General features: G+C 52.6%; 1 protein-coding gene across 1 annotated transcript; it reads left to right on the forward strand.

Moving 5' to 3' along the window:
* Nucleotides 1-10352: 10352 nt before the first annotated feature.
* Nucleotides 10353-11496, forward strand: LOC109746053 (two-component response regulator ORR3). The gene is made up of 2 exons (XM_020305170.4): nucleotides 10353-10715; nucleotides 10834-11496. The coding sequence occupies exons 1-2, from the start codon at nucleotides 10472-10474 to the stop codon at nucleotides 11118-11120; spliced, it is 531 nt and encodes a 176-aa protein (XP_020160759.1). The 5' UTR covers nucleotides 10353-10471; the 3' UTR covers nucleotides 11121-11496.
* The last annotated feature ends 3689 nt before the right edge of the window (nucleotides 11497-15185 follow it).

The following is a 15185-nucleotide window of genomic DNA, read 5'->3' on the forward strand; positions in this document are numbered from 1 at the left end:
GGAAACAACACGTCCCAGGCAGCATTGAAAAACGCGCGGTCCAGCCGTGCGAGCATGGGGGAACACGTTTGCTAGACCAAGTGAACAGACGGTCAGAGAGAGGCAGCTCATGCCAAGCCAAGGCATTGATCATGGAGTTGAACGTGTCCGCGCGCCCGACGTCGAAGCGGTCGTTGTTTTTCTTCCGTGGGAGACGGATGAGATTAAAATCGCCCACCACGAGCCATGGCCCGTGGACGGACGGAGCCAGGGCAAGCATGTCGGCAACGAACGCCGCAGTGTGCGAGTGATCAGCAGGGGCGTACACGTTGGTGATAGAGAAAGCCAAATCCAAAACGGTAGACGCGAGAGAGACGGTGAGGGAGAAGCGCGACTCGGTAGAAGTGACCCGAGACAGGAGCCGGGGATCCCAAGCAGTAACGATGCCACCGCGAGTGCCATCCGCATCCTTAGCGACGAAATCAGAGAGGGGACTAGGAAGGAAAGATCGGGCTTTCGGAGCGCCGAGCGTCGCAAGTTTGGTTTCTTGCAAACATGCAAAAGAGGGGGCGGCCGAGGATAGGGAGTTACGAACGAGGTCGCACTTGTCGCAATCCCCAGGCCCTTGCACATTTCAAAAAAGGAAAGAGAGATTCTGGAAACGACTAACCATAGGCACCCACCGACACCCAGGGGCTGATACAAACGCACACCACACTACTCGGATAAGGAACAAAGCTACTCCAAATGGAGCAGACGAAAGAAGAGAGATTTAGAGTGTCATTGGAAGCTGCGTGTTGCGTGCACATGACAGTAGGCTACCTTCCCTCCCTCTCTGTCATCAGTCCCTCCCATGTGAGCAAGATTTGCACAAAACGATGGAGCTCGCTCACTGATTGCTTTTCTTTAACCTTTGACTAAACGCAGCACACCTGACCGCCAGACTGCGCAGTGAACGAGAGGGGAGAAAGGTTCATGGTCAATGCAGGTTCACATCAGGGCGCACGCCCACACCGTTGCCGGGCTTGAGCTTTTCAACGAGGCAGGTGACAAGTTTCTACGCCGAGATCGATCGAATCCGCTGGGATACGTGGTTGACGCAAGAGTGTGAGGCAACTACGTGGATGCTGACATTTTAGAATGCACATGGACATTTTTTTTAGACATTGCACTTGGACATATGTATTCTCAGCAACAGGGAAAACAAGAAGAAGAAAGTATTTGTTCCGTGGAAGATGTTCTCAAGGAACACTCACAGGGAAAAGGAGAAGAATCTGTGCTGCTATCGGGTGTGACGCCACGATATGGATTGTCGTACGTACTAGGGGAATCCCTGCAGATATTTAACGAGATATTCTAGCTAAGCTCTAGCCGGTCCATGGCGTGGAGCGGATTTCGATCGATCTCATCCTTTCCTCCCCTGTTGACATCCTTTCTCGAGAGAATAAAAATCCTAGTGACAGACTACGCAAACAGCTCAGAGTAGCAGAGAGTTATTAGAAAATTAGCCAAGTGGAGGCCGTAAATTAGTTAAGCAGGCTGTGGTCGTGGTTTCAGTTTAGCCGGCAAAGCTTTTTGCAGCCGGTACTAGCTACTCCCTCCGTTTCATAATATAAGAACGTTTTTTCCACTAGTGATACAGTAGCACGTAGGAGTACCTACATGGGCGGCATTCATGTCGTGACGCGACGCGAGTGCATGGCCAGCCGCACAGGACCCGATTCTCCGGTCGATCCACCTTTCCGGAGCACCGCATCAACCGAATCCGGTGGTACTGCTGTCAGTGACAGTGTACCCAACGGGCATTCACTCGAGCACGCGCGGTACGATCAACCGCCGCTGCCTACAGGCCATCGATGTCCCGGTCGAAATCATCACCGATCTGGCGATCTCCGCACCGGAAATCTGGAAGCGACCGGCCTGCGACAGTACGTAGCATGTGTAGCCTCTACTGGCTACTGTGGCCAGTAGGAGGTATCATACGCACGTGATTTTTCCTTCTGCCGCCCGATGAACCTTTGATGCCGACAAGACGAACGGTGGTGGTGTAAAAACCGAGGATTGTTAGAGCATCTTCAGGCGCGTCCTCAACATGCCCTCCTCAGATGTTTTTACCGTGCCGGCGCCAAAAAATGGCCCAATCGCGTCTCAGAAGCCCGTTTTTCGCCGGCTCGGGCCGAAACTGGTGTCGGCTGACCCAGGCCGAACCCGGCGCCCTGGAGGCGCCTGGGGCGCCGGCACGAACGAAAAGGGCGCGTGGGTCCGCCCTGTCGGCGAGTCGAGCGCCTCTTCCCGCCATTTCTTCCCGCTTTTCCCCCCACTTTCCTCCAATCTCTCCCTTCCTCCCGCCAATCTCCCTCCCGCTCGCCTCCCAGCCCGCCGCCATGCCATCGAAGAAGTACGTCGTCCCCCTCGCCGCGGCAACCGCGACCGCCTCCGTCGCCCAGCCGAAGCAGAGGAAGCCGAGGACGCCGCCGTCCAAGCCACCGGGCATGTCAAACGCCGACTGGAGGGTGGAAGTTCAGCGACGGGAGGCTGTCACCGCCGACCGGCGGAATAGGGCGATCGCCAAGAAGGCCCGTGACAACGCGGCGCGTGCGGCTGCGGCTTCGGCGGAGCAAGCCGAGGCCGAGGCGGCTCGCGCGGGGATGATGAATCCACCCGGCAACCACGCCCAGTACGTGCCCTGGGGCCAGCAAGGCGTCGGCTCTCCGTCGCCGCAGCCATGGGGATCGCCCTCGCAGGGCTACGCCGACGGGGACGCGCACGGTGGGTTCAACCCCAACGTCACCTTCCCCCATGCACACCCGGCCCAGCGCACGCCCTCACCTGCCTTTGCCGGCGTGCAGTACCCTCCATACAACTACTCGCCGCCCGCCTACGCGTCCTCCCCGACGCCACCTTTCCGCCGTGGTGCGCTTCCCTTCTCGCTCCTCGGCGACGCCGACGAGACCGAGGCCGACATGGAGAACATCATCGCGACTGGCTCGACCGCGGCCGCAACGTCTCCCGGGTTCGTCACCCCGGACGACACGGTGGATCTCAGCGGCGGCATGGACGGCGAGCTCGGCTACGTCTACGGCGAGGAGGAGCGGGAGGAGGAGGACGAAGAGGAGGAGGAGGAGGAGGAGGAGCAGGCGACTGTTCCGGCGAGGAGGCGCAAGAAGAAGAAGCGGGCCGCGCATCAAGTGGGCGTCCAAGGAGGAGGAATGCCTCGCCGAAGCATGGAAAATCGTCTGCCTCGACCTGACCACCGGCACGAACCAGAGCATCGAGACGTACTGGGAGCGCATCAAGGCGTCTACATGCAGCGCGGGGCGAAGGCGATGGTGAACGATTGGGGGCGTATCCAGGGGGCGTGCAACAAATGGCATGGGATCGTCGAGGAGGTCGCGGCTCGCCCGGAGAGCGGCGCCAGCGTTGAGGATCTGGTATGGCACGCCAATCTCCCGCCTCTCTTCGCCGTGTGCGCCCGCCAACTGTTTGTTCCTCCGCGCAGTTGCTGCGCATGTTCGCCTTGTATCGGCAGGGCAACAACGACGCCGAGTTCAAGTACCTCCACGTTTACAAGCGCATTGACATGTGTGAGAAGTGGGCGGAAGTCCGGCGCACCCTCGACAAGGCCAAGGACACATACAAGCCGGACGCGTCGACGCCGGGCGCGTCAGAGGGGCGGCCGGACGGCAACAAAGGGGCCAAGAAGGGGAAACACGCCGACGCCGCTACCGCGCGAGTGCAGGAGTCCATCGAGCATTGCCTCGGCGACGCATAGGCCCGGGCCGTCCTGCGTGAAGAGAAAACCGCGGCGCGGTGGTCGTCGTTGATGACGAACAACGCCATCAATCTCGACCTGCTCCGGACCAACGTCGCCGCGAAGAAGAGGAACACCGACCTGACTTTTCTGATGGGCGGGGCGGACATGCTCCAGAGCACCGACGAGAAGCTCAAGGCGTGGTACATGGCGGAGCGCGGCCTCATCCTGAACCAGCTGCCGACGACGGCGACGCCAAATCCCGTGCGCACACCCACGCCGACGCCAAGCCCGAGTGATGACGCCTCCACGACGCCCAGCAGCACCAAAGCAGCTCCGACACCGCCGAGCCCGCGCACGCCGACTCCATCGACGCCTGAGGCCGACCCCGCCGAGTGATGCGTTGCGCACGCGAACTTGTGGCGCTCTATTTTTTGTACGCGAGACTACATCCGATTGCCGAACTGTGACTTGTGATCGCTGGACTTGTGACGTCTTTTGTGAGCGGGAACGACCAAGTTCGAATTTTCCGCATCCTGGGGGCGTGACTGGGAGCTAGGTCGCCCCCAGGGGCCGAGCTAGCGCCGGTTCGCCCCCAGGCCTCTCTTTTTAGGAGCCCTGGGGGGCCGAACGGCTGGAGATGCTCTTAGATCGGTGATTCCGGTCGGCAGGTCAGGCCCGCGTCTGGCTGGCGTCGGCGACGATACTGACACGCCCGTGACCGCGCCGCGCTGCCCCGCTCCTCCGTGCCATGCTGCGCCCGCGCTGCGTGGTCTATCATCAAGGCTGGACGCTCTGGCCGGCCGGGAGCACTGACCTGCCACGCAGGCAAGGCATGCATCCTCAGACTCCAAAGCGCTACTACATGCGCACCACGAGCACGATTATGCTCTTCTGATCCGATCCTCCTCCGGCAAACATCGCCGAACTCGTACCGGGCGCCGCGCCCCTGCTTTAGAGCATGGTTAATAGTATAGCCAGCTGCTGGCTATAATCCAGTGACATGTCATCTACAACCCATCTTACAGCCAACATGTATAATAGTACATCAAAAGAGTGTACTACTTTTTTATTATGTGGCCCATATTTCATTCTCACAAAGTGCCTAGGAGCACGTGCTAGAGCTGGCTCTTCACGAAAAGCCCGCTTACCTTCTCTCTCTTCTTCTCTGTCCTCCAACTAAGCAGAAATATACTAGTTTATTCCTTATAGCACGCTGACCCAGCTCTATTGTACTTGCTCCTAGAAGGAGTAGAATCTTTATCGCTTTCCATGGCAACTTGGCAGCCCCTCCCAGCTCAGCGCATCTGTAGTCATCGCCTTGCTCGTGCGCGCACGGGGGATCGTCGAGCCGAACGAGGCCCGGCTAGGCCAGTAAAGGATACGATACGATTCCCCGTTTGTCACCAAACCGCTTTTTCTATTGACTACTGTGTGCTTTTGTACACTGTTGATTCGGGAACGAATGCGTGACATGCATGTTGCCGCATACTACACTAGAATAAGTACGGCTTGTCCGTGCTCCGCTCAAGTCTGGCTGGCAAGTGGTACACACCTACGCACTGCCTGCCCTTCTAGACGGGGTGGGGTGGCCAAACGTGCTACGCTACGTTCACATCCATCACGAATCTATTTGTACACAGCGATAGATTTGGCGGCGGCGGCAGCCGCAGCTGTTGCCCATGGCCATTGCAAGCGCAATGTTCATCTTTCACATTTCCATACAGTTTCAGTTCAGATGGCCATCACAAGATACAGTCTAGTACCTACTGTAGAACGGTAGGAGCCGTAGCATTCTTCCCGTTTATTTTATTGTTCTTCCGCAGATGACAAGGCTGGAGGACTGCACGTTCGTCCACATGCCAAAGATCATGGCCATCCTGAATACCTACCTGATGATATCATCTCCGGCGTCAACACAGATATCCTCCTGTCCTGTGCGCCCGTCCCATGTTTAATCACAGTAGCATTCTGCTCACGATCTGGCGTGTAGTAGTCCCGTACCGTACGTACTCACCAAATGGATCAGGCAAGAGATTTGGGTGTCACCCGAAGCTGCGTGCCGCGTGCAGCGATGCCCATTTTCTGAAGAAAAAAAAAACACCTGCATCGCAGCTCATATGGCCACACAGAGCAGAGCAGAGCATGATCGGATGATCCCGTCCCATGTGAGCGAGATGCGCACAGGCAAAACAGTGGACTTCACTGATTGGCCGCGCCTAATTATATTATGCCGCCTAATCATATCATTCTAAGCTGTTTTCCATTCCGTTATTCTTCTTTAACCTTTGACTAATAAAGGCAGCTCCACACCTGACTGGTCTCGTCTGGAGAAGGAGAAGAGAGCATGGTCAATGCAGGTTTACATCTAGACGGTGGTTGGGCTTCGGCTTGATTTTTCAACGATACGGGTGAGAAGTTTCTACGACGCGGGAATCCCATCAGATATGTATACGTCAGTTCGTGGTTGACGTACGCCACGCACGCACAAGCCGCAGCGGTCGACAGCGCGCCCGGAGAAAAGGAGAAAAACGTATTCTCAGCAACGAAAAACAGGAGCAAAAACGAGGAGGACGACAGTGACCGTTTCTACTAAGCGATATTCTCACCGGGGGAAAACAAGAGAAAAAGGAAGGAAAAAAACTATTGGCCGGTTGATGGCTAGCTAGCTGGTCAATCGCGTGGAGCGGATACCTCATCATTTTTGTTTTGACTTTGATTTTTCACGGTTATTTTCTCAAGTTTTGGTTTCAATTTCTTACAAATTTGAGTTCAGCTAGTATAACGAATACTAAATCATTGAAAAAAAAACATAAAGCTCAGATTATGTGCCTATGAGGAGCTTTCTGGTCTTCAAATTATTTTTCATAAGAGTGGATTTTTCTGCTTTGGTGGGCCCATTGAATCGGCACATGAGTATGCTGAGATTTTCGGCTGCCAGCTCGAGAAGTTTCCAGTTTGGTGCCCGGGTACTCTAGTTCACTATTGACGTTCAATTTTTGCTAATGGAAGCATGTGGAAGAGAGACTTGAGAAACATCTAGACAGTTGGAAGGCCAACCTCTTGTCTGACGGGGGCGATTGGTTTTGATATATTCCGTCCTAAGCAATATGGATTTATATCTGTTGCCATTCATCCACTTACCGAAAGGAGTTCTGCGGATATTGAACTACTTTAGATTTTGATTTTTCTGGTAGTGCGATAATGGATCAAAGAAATATCGACTAGCTAGGTGAAATGGGTTATGCCGGCTTAAAAATGTCAGAGTGGGGGGAGGGTGGTTGTTGGATTCCCAAAAATTGAGATTAATAACATCACCCTTCTCAATAAATGGGTATACGAACTACTCAGTGAGAACAAAGTATGGCGGAAAATCATTCGTAACATGCACGTGGGTTCCAAAACCACTTCTCAAATCCATTAAAAACCCCGCTGATTCACTTTTTTTTATTAGGGGTGATGAAAGCCAAAGAATTTCCAGATTAGCATTTTCTTAGTTAGGGATGGTTCCCAGGCTATAGTCTGGGAGGGTATCCAATTTATAGTCATGCAATGAAGATATGGAACTTGTCTAGCACTCTTTTTTTAGGGAACTTGTCTAGCACTCTTGCTCATCATTAAACTACATAAAGCTTTTAGATGGTTGTACATCGATGTTAATCTATTTTCATAATTTGTAGCTAAAATGTATTTTGTAGCTCATATGGTTTGAAGATGGCATTTTCTTTTAGTCAGCTTCTATTGAATCGTATGAACTCGAATACTGAATGGGAATCATGAACTAGGCACTACTTAAGTTTCCTTAAGAAGGTTAGCAGCGCGGCCAACTACAATATGTTTTCAAGGACCTTAATCACACAAGTTCACCATGGCCTGCAATATTGTTCGAAGGAACTTCCTTAGATAGGTTCTCAGTTACCATTTCTGTTTCACACATACAATGATATAGGAGGTTTCATTGTAGGTGATGTAGAGCTCGAGATCGTCCACTGTTATGGAGCACCTTATCATAGTGCAGAGCCTTGGTTTGTGTGTGCTGTGGAGCTTGAGGTGAAGCTGAGGCCAGCCGCACATTTGTTGTTATTATCCATCTATGGGGATGGACACTAGATGGTAATCTTCAGAACTAGAACAAGCTCATGGATGATGATGAAGCATCAGACGTGTAATGAGATGACGTTGAATGAGAGAACAGGAGGGGGCGGATGAGGAAGCATGGTATAAATGATGAAGTCTTCCCGTGTTATGACCAAAAATTGCACGCACACCTTTGCCCAGAAAAATATATTGTAATATATATTTCTTGATCTATGCATTACAATTTTTGTTCCATAGTTGCCAACCTGTCCGTCCAAGTAAAACACATTGAATCAATAAGTTATGTTCTAGATTTTACATGTCATCCCGTGGCAACACATGGGTATTCAACTAGTACTAAAGTTATTGTTGCGGATTGTCTGACAAAGTACAGTCGCTCTAAGCGAGCCACGACTGTGTGGCTCGTTAGAGGCCCCCCATGTATTGAGGAAATCTTGCCGAAGATTTGTATCTCTAACATGATGGAATAAACTACTATTAATCTCGCAAAAATAAATAAAGAAATAGCCAAAGCTCTTGGCGTTTGCGCGATGTCAAAAATAGAAAAGTAGTGTTAGTTTTTTTGCAGGGTAAAAAGTAGTGTTAGTTGAAACCATTTAATAACGCCCCCAATATATGAATACTCCACCGCTTGATCTAATACACCGAATTTTACTCAACTGACATATGGTTAGATACATCCGTTTGAGTGATAATTAATATTAGACAAAGATTAGATATATCCTTTGAGCGGCAGTTAATGTGAGACGGAGAAAGTACTAAGGTGGTGTTTGGTTCTCTAGTCCTAAGACTTTTTCTAGTCCCTAAAAGACTTTTAGGGACTTTTTTTAGGCCCAACACAAAAAAGTCCCTGGAATCAAACACCCCCTAAAGCAACAGTCAAAGCTCTCGGCTATTGCTCCTTGACAAAGATAGAAAAGTCGTTTGAGTTGAAACGGTGAAGTTAATACGATCTCATCACAAAACCAATACGTACCAGTCCACTGGTCGATGAGATCGTCGCCAAAATCGTGCCTACGTTTCCTCTTGCGAAAAACAGAAAGATCTGCACCCACGAATGCAGGATGCAGCTAGCTGGCGTCTGCGATCACGGTTTGCGTAGCGAGGAAGGTTCCTGTATCCGGTCCTGCCCGGCACGTACGTACCTCACCAGCATTCATATCCCGGCGCAGACGCACGGCCTGCCGCAACCGATTCTGCGATCACCTTTTCGAGTACAGCAGCATCCGGAATCCAAATCTGGTGGTACTCTGCCACGGACATTCACTCACTCTGAACCCCTACCATCATCCGCCGCTGCCTACGAGCCGTACCAGTACTCCTCTAGTCGACTCCACGCCACCGACGTCCGTCCGGTCGATGTCGTCGTCGATCCCCGCACCCAAGATCTGCAACGTATCACGGGACGCGTGGACGCGTGCTGGCCGGGTCGCTCGACTGCCGTTGTTGGTCCCCCTCGTCCCGCCGATGGAAGATCACGCGACGCGATTCTTTCGAGCGACCGGTCGGTGGCGCCCGGCCGGCGTAAATGGCCCGTCCCGCCCGAGCGATCGCGAATAAAATCCGGGGATCCTGCCATGCACGCACGCGGAAGGGGCCACGACGTTGATGGTGCGTTACGTACCCAGTGAAAGAAATAAGAAGATCGCGTGTGAGATCAGTTACAGCCGTGCATGAGAAGGGATCAGTACAGCTGCCATCCAGAGGTGATATGTCACGGTGCGGGCCTCGATTCTCCACCGATGGATTGAACGATCACGGGCCCGGCTCCGGAATGAAATCCGGGGACGTTGATGGTGCGTTACGTACGTGGGCTGGGCTCGGAGTGAAAGGAAGAAAGAAAGAGATCGCGTGTGAGATCGATCACCAACAGCTGTGATGCAGGAGGAGAGGCTCCTGGTATCCAAGGGGCAAGTGACCCTTCCACGCACGGAAGGAAACCAAACCAAACCAAACCAGCCGATGAATGATCTCACGAATCACGGGTGAATCTCCGAAATCAAGACGTGTCCTGCCGCCGCTCACCCAAAAAAGATCCACAATTTTCAAGCAAATCCGCGAGCCCACCCGGTACGGATCACCTGCTGCCGCCCGGGAAGACCAAATCAAATCCTAGCCAGCCGGCCCGATACACAGATGCATACAGAAAGAAAAACCTAAAAAGAAAAAAAGCGATGCAGCTTGTGCGTGCCCCATGCACGCAAATCTCCTCTCCTCCCCACTTGCCCACACCCCAACGGATGGAGAGAAAAGAAAAAGGGAGGAGAAGATACGCAAACAACATACGGTGTGCGTGAGCGATAGAGGAGGTGACGGAGCGAAAGCGAGGGGCTCGGCAGGAAAATCCCGGCGGGGATCTCCCGGGCTGGGCCGCGGGGCCCGCGGATCCGCGCCCGGATCGGGCCCGGGACCCACCGGGGGCTGGGTTTCACTCGATCCGCGAGCCTAGGATCCCTTTCGAGATCTCGCAGGATTTCCCCCGCATTTATTTTCCGCTTCCCCCCGCGCCTGTATATATACCGCCGCGCGTCGCGGCCAACCCAACCAACACACACCCAAACGCATCAACACATCAATCCTTCAGACGAGTTCTTCGCCGTTCCATACTTCTGCTCCTGCTGCTCCGGCGAGTTTGATCTACTGATGGCCGCCGCTTCTCCCACCCAGGCTCCGGCCATGACCCTGCCGGCCGCCATGGCCGCCAAGGTGGCGCCCTCCCCGAAGCCCGCCCCCGCCGGCGACCGCAAGGTGGTGCCGGTGATGACCGACGCCGACGAGGTCGTCGTCCAGGTCCAGGTCCAGGCCGAGCTGCACGTGCTCGCCGTCGACGACAGCGTCGTCGACCGCGCCGTCATCGCCAAGATCCTCCGCAGCTCCAAATACAGAGGTGAGAAATCGAATCAATCCAATCGAGCCGAGCTCCGGCGATTCTTCAAGAAACTGGACGGCTACTCGATCGATCCTTGTTTGGTACATGTCCTAACCTGCCTTGTTCTGTGTTGCAGTGACTACCGTGGACTCTGCGACGAGGGCGCTGGAGCTGCTGGGCCTGGGGCTCATCACGGACGTGAACATGATCATCACCGACTACTGGATGCCCGGCATGACCGGGTACGAGCTGCTGAAGCGCGTCAAGGAGTCGTCGGAGCTCCGGGAGATCCCCGTGGTGATCATGTCGTCGGAGAACGTGCCCAACCGCATCACCCGCTGCCTCGAGGAGGGCGCCGAGGACTTCCTCCTCAAGCCCGTCCGCCCCTCCGACGTCTCCCGCCTCTGCAACCGCATCCGGTGATCAGCCGTCCAAGCCTCAGACAACGGAGGAGGATTAATTCTTAAGTAGAGCAGGATTTTTCAATTCTTTTTTCTTCGGTCTTCTTTCCCATGGACATAGATCCGCCGCTCGCTGCCGCCTCAAACAACAGCTTGACTTTTTGGGGTCCTAGGAGATGATGATGATTTAGATTAGGATGTTAGTTCGTTCGTCCCCTTGTGTGCTCTGCTTCTTCAGAGATGCCAAGAAGAACAAACCGAAACAGAGTATTCCTTCTACCAAAAGGAAGGATATCTTCTGAATGAATGTTGTTCAGAGAACTTTGCCCTCTTGGCTACATGTCGAAAGCTTTGATGAAATGGCATCGGATCAGAGCAACATGTTGACAGTTTCATAATCAGAGTTAGTCTTTTGGCATGAATCAGCAATTAACTATCATCATCTGGTTCCTATCTCCTTGATCAATCTCCACATGCTCACGGCTGTTCATACATGTGTCTGCCCCTAATCATGCTTTGTCTGCCACGCGATACAATTTTCCATGATTGATTGTTAATAATTACTTGCTCTGATGCTGATGTCGACGAGCTAATATACTAGCAGAAGCACAATCTTGATCGTACGTGCGTATCTCGTAATTGTACATATACAAATGGCTGTGGGTTGTCTTAGGTGAGCTGTTGTTATACGCGGCGTATAAAAAACTGAAAAGGTCCAAAGGCCGGAGCATATATGGAAGGATATGGTAATGAATGGGGGCGCTGTGGAAGGATCTCCCCGGAGATCTGCTTACCTGGTGCCAGATTCTGCTTCCGCACAAGGCGAGGCGAGGTGAGGTGTGGGAGCGCTGTATGTGGCCACCATGTGGCTGCCTGGATGGATTAAACTGGGAATAAACATGCGGATCAGGGAGAAGATATGGCGGATTGGTGCGTGCAGCTGTGTGTTTGTTATTAGGTCGGGTTCTGATTTTTATCTGATTCCGTGTCCTGTCTCGTGGAATGTCAAAGTCGGATATGTATGTGCGTCTATATATGTTATCTTTGGTTGAGTTGTGGACAAGTAGTTGCAGCAGTTGTTTGTTGGAATAGTGGTTCCGTTGGTTTGCACTTTGCAAGAAGAAAAGTCCACCGAGACCCTGTGCTGCTGGGTGAGCATTCCTGGCCTTGACTTCACATTGTTTACTAGAATCAGTTTATCTACGTTTGTTTATTTATCACTGGTAAACGTTTCACCTGGTGAGTAAAAAATGTTGGAGTGATTAGATCTGAACACTGTTTTGGAAGTGAAACCACATGGCTTAAACTGTTGGAATTCAGAGATAGGGCACCGGCAGCAGGTAAAAGGTAGCAGTAACTCCTGCTCTGGCATTAAACAGCTAGCGGAGAAATGTCAAGAATTCAAGATCACTGCGTGGGGCAGAGTCATAAAGTTCTGATTGGAACTGTATGAACTCATGACCACTACCATTAGTGTGGGTACTGGCCCACCGTGATCTTCGGGGAAGAAGGAAGGAAAAGTCGGAGAAGATCGCACGGACTGACTGATGCCCGTGGCCGGGCCGGACCCGAGTTATGAGAGCGGCACGTACCTACTCCGTGGGGCGCACGGCGGGTGTCGCGTCTCGCGTACGTAGCGTACTGCTTCCTACGTACAGTAACTGCGTCTCACTGGTCGATCGATGCGTACATACGTACGTATGTACGGGGTACAGCCGATTATCTACTTTGATGCTGCTTGATTCCGGCGTCATGCTCTAAAGGTAGTCCACCAAAATGTACCCGATTTATTGTTTGGACCACACCTCATCTGGAGTAATTTGCTGTGTACGTGTACTGCGTACGGGGTGGTAGTACTGCCTATGTCAGGATGGGGAGATTCGAGTACATGGTACATCTCCGTGCGTGTTTCTGCGTTAAGCAATGTCTTCCTTGCCAAATTAATAGTGCACAAAGTTTTTTTTTTAAAGAGAGAAGGTATGTTTTCCATCCTTAAGTTTGCTGAAATTTAACATTCGATCCCTCAACAACTTGTGGATAACATTTGGTCCCTCAAGTCTCAGAACCAGGTAAAGTTCATCTGAACCTAGATTTGAGCAGAAAACTGGCCACGTGACATCTATTTTCTTGTGTCCAAAATCAGAAAGTGCACTGCACACGAACGGTGGTGGGTTCGTCGACGAAGTAGACACAAGGGGAGGTGATGGCGACGCCGACGGGTTCCTGTCGCCGAGTGGGGCCACGCCGGTCGAGTCGAGGGAAGGGGAGGGGCAGCGGCTCTCACCTCTGTGTCACCTACGGTGCTGCAGATCAAGGGGGAGGGGGCAGTGGCGCGAACCCCTCTGGGCTCGTCAGCATTGATCAACACGGGCATCGACAGAACGGATCTGCCACCATCGGGAGGAGCACGGCCAACATCGGTGCCTCGCGTCGACGTAGGGTCCGATGACACCCTGGTCTTCGATGGATCTGAGCGATCTAAGATGCTCACCGTAGAAGGGATGCGGTGGAGGGAAGTGATGAGGGGAGGGGGGAGGAGGGTGTGGGCGGGGTGTGCCAGAGCGATGTGGTTGGGTGTGGCGGGGCGGTGCGATGCGGGGTACGCGACGGTGCGCCGGGGGTTTGGGCAGGTGGATAGTTTTGTGGCGTGCCGCTGATGGCCATATCGATGGTGTGTAGGGTGTCGGCGGCAACGCAGGTAGGTGTCCGGTTTTCCTCGGCGGCAGGCGCAAGTAGATTACGCAGCTGGAGGAGAGAGAAAACTGAGGACAGTTTTTTTTTTCTCTTTTTTAGAAGCCAAGCTTTGTCAATTTTGATCATGTTATATAGAGATATATCAATCCGTTTTCATATATACCCGCAAAAAAATACGTTTTCATCTGACATATTTTAATATCGTAGATGTTCTCGGTGGTCCAAAATGGAAGACGCCGGTGACCTTCGTTGCAAGTCACGAGCATCTCCACGCGAACCATCAATCGTACATGCATGTGTGTAGCTACTAATGCAAATGCCAATGCAGTTGATTCTAAAAAAAAAAAGCCAATGCAGTCGCTGTTCCACGATCCATGTGCCTAGACGACATCCAGATCTCGGGCAGAATCAAAGTCTCGATCATGAAAGGGAGGAGGTGGATAGGCCAGTGGGGGTCGAGCCATCAGGTGCGTGTGACACCGCGGGGCCAGGCGACGGGACGGTCGGCATGGACAGACAGGGCATCGATCATCCGAAAATGGCCCGCCGGGAAACGCCGGCCACCCGCTGGCGGTTCTGTTCATGAGGGAAACGTGGGCGTGGCCGCTTGGCTGGCTTTGGTCCGGGCCGGCCGGACTCGGGGTCGCCAGGCTCGCCGGACTTTGGTCGCGGGGCCGGATCCTTCCGGCGAACCACAGATGCAAGACTGTTGCTGCAAATGGCGTGTCATCGTCGACGTGACATGTAACTGTGTGTGGAACGCAGCTGGACTAAATCGGAGAAAACGTGCAGATCAGGGAGAGATCCCCTGGATTGACAGATTGGTGTGTGTGTGTGGAACGCTCCGGCTGTTTGGTCAGGTCAGGTCAGGTCAGTTCGGGTCCTTGATTTTATCTGATTCTGTGCTGATCTTCTCGAGTGTCAAAGTCGGGTATGTTGAATTGATTGGTTTAGGGAGAGGTGGTACTACTCGTAACAGTACTCTAGTTTTGTGGAAATAGTTCCGTTGGTTGCTGAGAAGAAAAGGTCCAACAGGCAGCGGGTGAGAATCAAATAAGCATTTTAAGTTGCAGTCTATGTTAGTACTTCCTCTATATCAAAATATAAAAACGTCTTATACTTTGGAACGGAAGGAGCACTTTCTAAGAATTTTTTGCTCTTTGATGTTTTATTAGTATCTTGATTTTTAGTTGAACGAAATTGCATTTGTGCCTTCAATTTATTAAACTTTTAATGTTTCACCCGGGCCAAGTTCAATTCAGGGTTCAGTTCGTCGGCCAGAAAGCCAGTTGGTCGGCTTTCTCTGAGCTGGACTTGGGGTCGCCAGGCTCGTTGGAGTTGACCACGGGATCCACTTATCCGTCAGTGGATCACCTAAAAAAAAAATTCCGGC

This window comes from Aegilops tauschii, chromosome 2, assembly GCF_002575655.3.
Source record: "Aegilops tauschii subsp. strangulata cultivar AL8/78 chromosome 2, Aet v6.0, whole genome shotgun sequence".
NCBI lineage: Eukaryota > Viridiplantae > Streptophyta > Magnoliopsida > Poales > Poaceae > Aegilops > Aegilops tauschii.